The 10,239-nt window shown below is 41.9% G+C and overlaps 1 protein-coding gene across 2 annotated transcripts in view; it reads left to right on the top strand.

Moving 5' to 3' along the window:
- TMEM130 (transmembrane protein 130) overlaps positions 1-4,959 on the top strand; it is a 246,792-nt gene extending 241,833 nt beyond the window's left edge. Inside the window, exon 8 of one of the 2 annotated variants that reach the window (XM_069210131.1) lies at positions 4,503-4,959. In XM_069210131.1, the coding sequence (XP_069066232.1) occupies positions 4,503-4,682 (180 nt within the window). In that variant the 3' untranslated portion in view covers positions 4,683-4,959. The remainder of the gene's footprint in view (positions 1-4,502) is intronic. The other variant, XM_069210133.1, reaches the window with a different exon arrangement.
- Positions 4,960-10,239: the final 5,280 nt, after the last annotated feature.

A 10,239-nucleotide genomic window follows, 5' to 3' on the forward strand; every position in this document is an offset into this window, starting at 1 on the left:
ATTTAAAAAATGAAAAAAATAAAGCTTAAGGAAAATGTATCATTAGAAAAACTTTTTGTATTATTTCTGTGCAAACCTGACTTAAAATACACAAACACTAAAATATTGAAAGTTATTATTATAACTTCAATTTATAATTTACACACTACTCTCAAATTACTATAAGTTGTACACTCTTTTCACCTCCCTCGCCAAACTACATTAACTATAAATCTATCTCATGCCTTTTCTATTAATTGTTTATACTCTTGCATACTACATCACTTATACCATGTGAATTTATAGCCTTCATAACTTCTCAAATTACATTATTTGTTGCAACACAGTGCATGGTAGAGTGGAGAGTTATAGTGTTTTCTGATTAGCATCCTGAACAGAGTGTGTAACAAGTTCTGCTACTCATAGAAATTTGGTGGTGGATGAATTGCAAATTAAAGTTATAACTATGACGTTAGAATTTTTAAAGTCTGTGTGGTTTAAACTTGGTTTGTATAGGGAAAATAAGTTTTCAAAAATATACCTATGCTTCAACCTTTTGCGTTTTTTACATTTTTAATAAAAATGTGTTTACAAATCGTAGAGTCTGGGGTTGCAAGTGGAAAGTTGTTATGCAGAGTGTTATACAGTACAGTGGAGCAGAGTGTTGTAAAGTCTATTGTCAGAGACTGGAGTATTGTAGATTGGAATTGAGTGTAGTGTAGTGTAATAGTATGTTGTACATTGTAGTAAAATGTTATATAGTGTAGTGGCATGGTGTCTCCTATAGGGGAGGCAAGCATTGTATATTAAAGCAGTGAGTTATACAGTGGAATGGCATGTTAAATAGTAGAGTGGGGTGTTGTACACTGTCATAGCCTGGAGTAGAGTATTTTAGAGTGGAGTAAAGTGAAATAGAGTGTCATAGAGTGGAGTATCGTCAAGTGGAGTGTCATAGTGTACAGTGGAGGGAAGTGTCATAGAAAGTGGAGTGCTCTGTCAAATAGTGGAGTGAGTTATCGTAGAGAGAAATTGAGTGGAGTGTCGTTGAGTGACATAGAGTGTAGTACAGTAGCATAGACTGGATGAGCATAGAGTGGAGTAGAGTGGCATAGAGTGTAGTACAGTGTTGTAGAGTAGAGTTGCATACAGTGGAGTAGGGTGTAAGACAGTGGAGCGGCATAGAGTGGTGTATAGCACAGTGGCTGTGAGTGGGTAAAGTGTTGCAGAGTGGAGTATAGTGGAGTACACTGGAGTGAGGTAGTGTAGAGTAGATTAAGGTGTCAGAGTGAAGTGGCATATTGTAGACCATAGTGCCATGGAGTGCAATAGAGTGGAGTGGCGAAGCATATAGCCGAGTAAAGTGTCATAAATTGGAGTACTGTGTTGTACAGTAGAGTCTAGTGGGATGGCGTACAGTATTGGAAAGTGATGTAGACTACAGTAGAGTAGTTGGCATACAGTCTAGTTGATTTTTGTAGAGTGGATTGGCATACAATGTTATAGAGTACAATGGCTTTGAGTGGCATAGAGTGGAGTGGTGTACAATGGAGTATAGTGGAGTACTATGGCGGAGTAGAGTGGAGTGAAGTGGGGTGCAGTGGCATACAAAGAGTTGTGTAGAGTGTCCGATAGTGGACTAAAGTATCATTGAGTGTAATAGAGCGTTGTACAGTGAAATACAGTATTGTACTGTGTTGTACATTGAAGTGAAGGGGTATAGACAGGAGTAAAGTGGCACAGAGTGGGATACAATGTAGTTGAGCGTGGGTTGCATAGAGTACAGTAGTGTGTGATACAGTGGAGCTGCTTAGAGTGGAATGTGGTATAGTAGCGTAGAGTAGGTAAGGTTTTGTACGGTGGAGTAGAGTTGAGTGGAGTTGTGTAATGTAGTGTGGAGTAAAGTACAATAGAGTATTTTGGCATCATAGAGTAGAGTGGCATGGAGTGGAGTGTACTGGCGTACAGTGGAGTTGTGTAAAGTAGAATAGCCTAGAATGAAATGGCATAGATTAGAAAAGCGTAGAGTGGAGTAGCGTAAGTGGAGTGGTGTACACTGGAGTAGTGTACAGTGGAGTGGGGTAGAGTAAACTAGGCTATAGTGGAGTGGTATAGAGTGGAGTGGTATCCATTGGATTAGCTTTGAATGTAGTGGCGTAAAGTGGAGTAGTGTACACTGGAGTGGTGTAGAGTGGAGTTGTGTATAGTGGAGTGGAATAGCATAGCATAGAGTGGTGTACAGTAGAGTGGCGTGACATGTAATAGCATATATTGTAGTAGCATGCAATAGAGTAGCCTACAGTGAAGCTGTGTATTGTGGTGTGGGGTAGAGTGTAATAGCATAATGTGGTGTGGTGTACAGTAGAGTGGGGTGGGCGGAGTGAAATACTATACCATAGAGGGGCAAAGACTGAAGTTGCCTACAGTGTAATAGTGTAGAATGGAGCAGGGTGGCCAGGGAATGGCTTATTGGAGATCCAGGGTTTCTGGTGCTGGGCGCGGTCCAGGCACACTGTGGTGCTGACGGGCTTGCCTTTGGCGCACCTTTGGTCCACCAGCGGTGCACAAGCTTTGCGCGGCACCCATTAAGAAGGGGAGGGAGGTGGGGGGGTCCAGTCAGCTGGGAGGTGGAAGGGTGGGAAAAGCAGAGGGAGCAGAGGGGGCGGGCGGGTCAGCAGCGACATGGGAGGGAGAAGGGGGAAGAGGGGAAAAAATTAAAAGAGCCAGAAAAAGTGAAAAACGAAGTAAAAGAAGAAAGGCAAGAGTAAAATGCAGGGTTAAAGAGAGACAGAGGATACTTACTTGCAGGTGGCCACTAGGCTACCAGGGATGAGATGCAGGCAGGAACCTGCGGGTGGAGGAGGGCCCCGAACTGAGAGTCAGGCAGACTCTCCGTTCATTCCCTGAGGCAGAGGCAGCAGCAGTAGCAGCAGTAGCAGCAGGAGGAGCTGGGGAGGGCAAAAGACACAGATCCTGTCCTTTTATCTTATTAGCACAGGTCTCACACACACATATGCAGACAAACACATGCAGGACAGTTTTCGGTGCATTTATTAAAAAGACTGCAGTCTATGATAAAAATGCATGAGCTGCGATTATGAAAGAGAAGATGAAACATAGCTCAAACAAAATTGTTATCATGAGTGAAAAACAGATATACAGTCAATATTGGAATAAATATGTGCCTAAAAATTCTTACTCACGCTTCCCAGATTCAACGTGAGAGCATGTCAGTGTTAGCCCTTTTCTCTGCCTGTACTTAGTCCATGTAAGGAACATATCTGAAAAGCAGAGATTGCCCACCATCTCCTAGGTTGGCTGGAAAGACAGGGCTTAGGTCAGCAATGTGGCAATGAAGTGGCATACAACATAGGATGGATCCTCTGGCTGGAATAACCACTCTAATCTTCTTTGGCCTGTGTGATGTTTTTATAATAAAATGTGTTGTTTTCTGAGAAAACAGACCTGATGTAATCATGTGTCTGAGTGTCCGGACTGGCTGCGCAGTCTTGTGGTGATAATACTAGATAGATTATCATGTACAGTCCTTGAGCAGAAGTACACTGGGAAACGTCATGCAAGGAAACCAATAACAACACTTTCACAGAAAAGCAACTGATTAGACAAATACAAAATCCCCACTAAAAAGCCAGTTATGTTAAATTGAATTAAAATGAATAAGTGAAATGAAGCATGTAACTAGGTAAAAGGGTACTGATAAAGCTAAAATATGTGTGCCCAAGCAAGGCTCTAAAGTGAACCAATGACATCTCTGTCTACTAAAATTGTCAGACCAGGCTTTGTGTCAAAAAATAGTATCTCCTTGTGGCAAGTGCAAAGTCAGAGAAATGTATATTTTTTTCCAAAAGTTTCAGCCATTGTATTTGTGCTGCACTGTTCAGCACACATCCAATGTGTAAAATGTTTTTTAAATACTTTCAGTACAAAACCTATTCTTCGTATCACACACACACACCTTTGCACTGTGGTGCAAAGCTGTGTGCAGCATGTTTGTGTGCCTGCACAGGGGAAAAGGGCTTTGGCAGGCTATATTTGGTGAATATTTCTTTGCACTGAACTTTTCCACTGGCCCAATGAGTTGTAACGCTGTGATGCATTATGCTACATTTATGTAAATCGGTTCCTTGGTTTTTGGACCCACTCACACTATGCAGTGCTTAAATGTTTACATTGTTTTACCTGTTAGATGCAGTATATTGAATATTCAGTTACAATAAAGTTGTATTAGGAAATAAACATTTCTAAATGTGCCCTGGTTAAATGCCTCTTGCGCTTTGGTGCAGAAATTGAGCAATATGCATCTGTCCCCCGGTAGATATTTTCTTACAGACATCATTAAATGAGTCATACGCTCCGTATAGTGTTTAATATGCTTTGAGCACAAGTTTACTCCTATTCTGTTTTTAAAAAAAAGGATAATAACATTGATATGTAACATCATTGTTGATATAATCATGAAGGAAACCTTACATTGTTTTTTTTTCAACTCCGTTCTTATCCTCTAGGTGGCAGACTTTGATTTTTCACCGTCCTCAGAAAAGAATCCATCCCTTAAAGGACCATGCGGTATTGAAATGAGTAACTCTTGTGTCCTTCAACCAAGTGAAGGAGACCAGCAAAAGACTAGAGAAAAAAGTCCGCTCCTAAAGTCACTGTGCAAACCAGGTAGAAGTTACGTGCTTTAAGAAGGAGACTAGTGCACAAGTACTTATTAAATCGGAAATTAAACCATAACACGGCTGTTAATCAAGGGTGGAAATAGATGAAGAGACAATAAGAGAGCAAATTAGTTCTCTGTTTCAGTTGTAAAGTGCTGTCAGAAAATGGATTCCGTGCGATTTGTCGGATGACCAGTGAAGATACAGAATGTTCCTATGCTTTAAAGATGGTTCTGAATGCTGGCCCAGGGGCACCGTTTTAAAGTGATGTGTTGTCTTGTTTTAATTAAACTACCGTACTGCAGACCTGGTAATTTTAGTACTAGGGTATTAAAGTAATTCTAAGAGAATGCATCTTCAAAATAAGTGGAAGTTGAGGAAAAAAGGAAAATTTAAATGAATTAAATCTTTCAGGAATCTAACACGGTTGAGAGACATTGAGAAGCATTAATGGAATGATTTTGAGGGAAGCATATTTTTCACAAATTATTTTTAATTGCATTAGGTTTATGTAGGATTCATTGCAACACCTTAAGAGCCATGGTGTTTGGTCGTATTTTGCCGAATGGGAGAAGTTGAGTGTGGCCGGGTGCTAATGCCATAGGCTTTGAAGTCGGAATTTGACTGTGAAATCCCCTGATGCCAAATCTGCATACAATGTGGCAGTTTCATAAAGCTATGACTACATATAGATTCAGTTTACATGTATAAGTAGCGTTTTTAATGAGTCCAAACCAATGATTTGCAGTTCACAAAAGCTGCTTCTAAGCTAATAGAAAAAATGCTGGAGGTCGGGTTTGGACGTTTGCTAAGAACTATAACCCCCCAACCCCCCACCAAGCCCTTTTTCCACTCCCCACCCCTAAAAACTACCCCAATCATGTGTGACCCCCCCCACACCCTAAGACCTACCCTTAAAAAAATCCCAAACACCCACCATTCCTGCCTCGAAAGAATAAATAGCCCAGTTCCCCACCCCAACCCCAAACCTTTATCCCCCCCAATTGCTAAAAACTACCATCCAACCCTGCCCTAACCCCACTTACCTGACCGCGTCCTCTCCTGATCCACTCTGCCTTAACCATGCATATGCGTAGTTCAGCTAATGCATGGTAAAGGCAGAGAAAAATCCATGCGTTGTTCCGGCAAACGTGGTTATCCTTGCGTGGGAAACCCCCGTAGTTCCCAACGCGTTGTTCAGGACGTTTTACTATTCACAGAGTTCTCTTGACCCACGCTGAAAATGTTGAAGTTCCAAACCTGTAAAGCAAGGGCATGAGGAAATCTCCATACAGGATGGGAAGAGGAGAAACGCAGCCAAAAAGTGTCGAAGGTGCTAAGGACACAGTTGCTCCGAAAAAATAGAAGAAAAAAATAATTTGCACAAGTGAGAAGGCGTTCCCATTTGTACAAGTGCACATTGGGCACAATTATGTAGGCGGAAATGCTACTGCATGTCAGCAAACAGGAATTCACAAAATATTGTTAGCATTACACCTGAAAATTATGCCAACGGAGAGAATGTAAGATTTTTTTAAAAATTATATATTAAAATAATCAAATTTTTATAAATGCCCTTTTCTCTTTGAATTTGTTATGAAAACGGCCTGTTCATTTTAGAGAAGTTGAACGAGTGTGTCATCTGCTTCACCACCTTTGATTTCCTATCTGAGATAACAGAACGTCTCCCTGATGCCGCACGAGTCACAGATGGGAAAGTGTACTCCTTATATTATGCCACAAGAAGTGCAAAATGCATTTTGACTGGTTGAATGAAAACGAATGATGACATAATGGCCAATCTACAGCTAAGGTGTTAAGTAGGAATCATGTTTTGTTTTCACAACAGGTTGGACGACGAAAACTTCAACCTGTCATTCCCTTTTTTAACATGGATGCTGTTTAGCATGTTTGTAAGCAAGCACACATTCACCCTTAGGTATATTGGCACTGAGTGACAGATGATTATTGGTACCCAACTTATTTGCACCCATTTTATCACAAGGACGCAAAGGTGAGTGGGCCTGCTAGGATTTGAAGCTGTGATCAGGAGGTAGAACAAAGATCCCTGCAGGGCATGAATTAGTCAACTGAGGCATCAGATCTAGTTTTCTAACCTGGCTTCACAGATAGAAGTTCTAACTCCTATATTGGTTGCCCCTCTTTGCCGACCAAGGAATTAAAACCACAGCTGTTGGACCTGTCATACTCTGTAGCATACGGGGCTCCATTGATTGCTACAACAAAGACATTTGGGTAGCTCAACAATCCTCTTTGCACCCAAAACAGAAAACACTTTCTTTCTCAGTGCCAGATTAAGAGCCTGATTATGAGTTTGGTGGGTCGAAGAGCTTCCTGCCAGACCCATGGAAAGGAGATCGCTGCAGAGCTGGAGGTCTCTCCCGCCCCCCGCCTCCCGGCCCAATTATGATGTTTTCATTGGACTGACCGTCGGAAACCTCCGTATTAGGTTTCTGTCAGTCAGGCCAGTGGAAATAGTGTGGCAGCGTTGGCCTCAGCTCCTCAGGGTACCATTGCACAGAAGGTGCCCCATTACCCTCGGAAAGTGCTCTGTCCGCCATAGCAGACAGTGCGCATGCCAACAGTGCTGGGCAGGGGGTCCCTGCACTGCCCGCAACATGGTCTTTGGTAGTGCAGGGGCCCCCTGTGGCCCCCAGCACTGCCTTTTTGCCAGACTTTTCATGGCGGGACCCCTGCATGAAAAGGCTGGCAGACAGGACTCTGATCAGCGCAGCGGCACTGAACTCAGCACCGCCATATCTGATCATGAGTCCGACCACCGACAACCCGTCTGGATCCATGATCCTGGTGATAGCTGCGGTCCCCTGACGGTCCAACCACCAGGCTTGTAATTTGGCAGACGGACCACCAGGAGTGCGACGGTCTGACTGCCACAACGGGTTTGGCGGTTGCAAGACCGTGAAACCCGTAATTAGGCCTTAACACTTTGTTGGTACACTGATGCTTGTTTTAACATAATGGACAAAAACCTTCACAATAACCTGATGAATGTCAAATGGGCAATGTCAGGAGGAAGAATCATAGGCAGAGCCTTTTATTAGGCCAAAAAATTCAAGCATGCTTGAACTTCGAGACTTAAAAGTGTACTGGGAAAAACGAAACCAGGAGTCTTGTTAGCTGAAAAAACGTGACTCGACTGAAAGTTAATATCATGAAAAGGTGCTGGCTTAAGAACTGACACACAAATCTACCAATGAATTACCTTCCAAGGTGTGTTAAACATGGAGCCAGTTCTGGCAGCACAGGCACGTGATTATAGCTCTGAAAAGGAAATCTGACACAAAGGGTTTTATAGAAGGATTTCCATGATAAAAAGCAGTGCTTTAGATGTTAAAGATCATGGTACCTCCTGAAACTATGAAATGTATAACACATGCATGCAAAAACCAGGGTCGGACTAAGGCACACAAATAGGCCCTGACACCTAAATAAAAATGGCCCCCCTTAGTGAATCTGATAGCTAAAGTACCACAGTAGCGATACTTGGCAGTTTAAAATTTATAAAGGCATGCTGTACAGGATGTTTTTGCAAGATATTGGATACTATATGGGGCATATTTACAAACCCCTGGTGCCACCTTGTGCCTCCCTAGCATTATTTGTTTTTACGCTAAAGTGGCGTTAAGGAGGCCTTTTTCCCTCACCATATTTACAAAGTTTTGCAATGCTAGCATAGAACCACTTTGCAAACCCTTGCGCATCATTATGCCTGCACCAGGCATAATGTATGCAAGTTGCAAGGAGGGCGTTCTGATGCACGGAGGCCTGAAAAAATGGCGCTGTGAAATTTACAACATTACACTGCTCCTTTTTTTCCTGCATTGTTAATGTCTGCTCAGAGTAGGCATTAAAATGACACACCCTATTTAGTCAATGGGCCACCCTGTGCTTTGCTGCACTTCAGTCAAAATGTTTCACGTTAGTTGAGCAAAGCGCCATAATAGCATCAAAAGTTCTGACGCTATTGTCCTAATGACTGCCATGGTGCGCTGTATTGTAAAATGGGCACAACCATGGTGTCATTAGGTGGGGCACAGAGAGACCAATGCACCACCTTCTTGTAAATATGCCCCTTTGTTTTTATGTTTGCTGCAGGCAATGTTTGTGGAAATATAAGGGATATCGCCAGTAAAAACCGACCCAGGGACTAAAAAAGAGGTCTATAGACAGCAAAAACACAGGCCACATGAGCCACTGTTAAACCACTCCTTTTGGCATTGCCAGATTGCTATGCGCACCAGTCTGAATCAGTGAAAAGTGCACTCAGAAACAGGAACACACACAAACAGCATTTGCTTTCTCATAAACATTCGTTTTGCTACCATTTGAGCCGTAATATTCAATGTGACTTTCAAGTAAAATAACACTGAATAACAGTCATTTCAGAGTGCTAAAAGTGCCCATTCAAATGAATGGGCAGGACATTGCCTTGCAAGTTTACAAAGAAATGACAACTGCAAGCTACAGGTACATTTTTTAGGAAATGATAATAATATTGTACAACATAAACCAAATTTAGGGCTTCATTTATATCTTGGTGGTGGGCTTGCCATTCCACAATGAGGAAGGAATAAATAACTACATCATCATGACTGAGGGACCTGCTGAACTTAGAAATGACTGCCAAGCAGGTGGTTATTTATAAAGCATTAGTAGGAACTGCTGTCATGGCGGATCCTGTCAATGCAGTCTGCTGCATGGTACAGGGCTGTATCAGCATGACCCAAGCCTGCACCAAACAGGATCCTTTTTTTTTATTTTCAGAAACAAAATTCCAAAATTGGATTTTCTTTTTGAAAATAAAAAAAAGTAATGATCCCTTTAAAATGGGAGTCATCTTCCATGGCAGGGGAGTAGCTTTTGCTTTTTACTGTTGCTCACCACCAGGGTTTGCCTGACAGTGCTGGATAGTAAAGAAATGGCTATATGTTCACCCATCCTGATTTGGCGGGTGGGCAAGTAGCCATTTCTCCTAAGGTCCTTACTCCATCGGGCCATCAGAGAGGTTTGCCTGTTTGCGTGAAGGCGTAGTCTCTGCTGTAACCAAACTAAAGGTCCACCTGCATTTAAATTGAGCGGGCAGAACTTCGTGTTGGCGGTATGTATGCTCCATCACAGCTGAGTATGCATACTGCTAACATATAAATGAGGCCCTTAGTTATATAATTTTATTTAACAAATGTAGTTAAAAGAACCACACGTTGCACTATTAATACAAACATCCAAAGTGATCAATATATATTGTGCCATTTTTCAACATATATTCAACTACATTTTCTATGTACCCTAATATAAGTATCCAGAATGTAAGTGCAAGTGAACTTTGGAGACATTTTTGAAGAATCACAATTATGTACATTATTTTAACTGTATATGGAACTGTGCAGGAAAAAAATATTGAAACTAACTTAACGGTGTGAGAATAAGGGGGGCAGGAATGGTGGTGGACTTAGTACAAATCTGGTAGGAGGTTGAGCTAAAGGGTTTTGGAGGTTGAGATAGGCAGGTCACACTGAATAACAAATATTATGTATTTATCAAT

Source organism: Pleurodeles waltl, chromosome 10 (assembly GCF_031143425.1).
Source record: "Pleurodeles waltl isolate 20211129_DDA chromosome 10, aPleWal1.hap1.20221129, whole genome shotgun sequence".
In the NCBI taxonomy this organism is placed as follows: Eukaryota; Metazoa; Chordata; class Amphibia; order Caudata; family Salamandridae; genus Pleurodeles; species Pleurodeles waltl.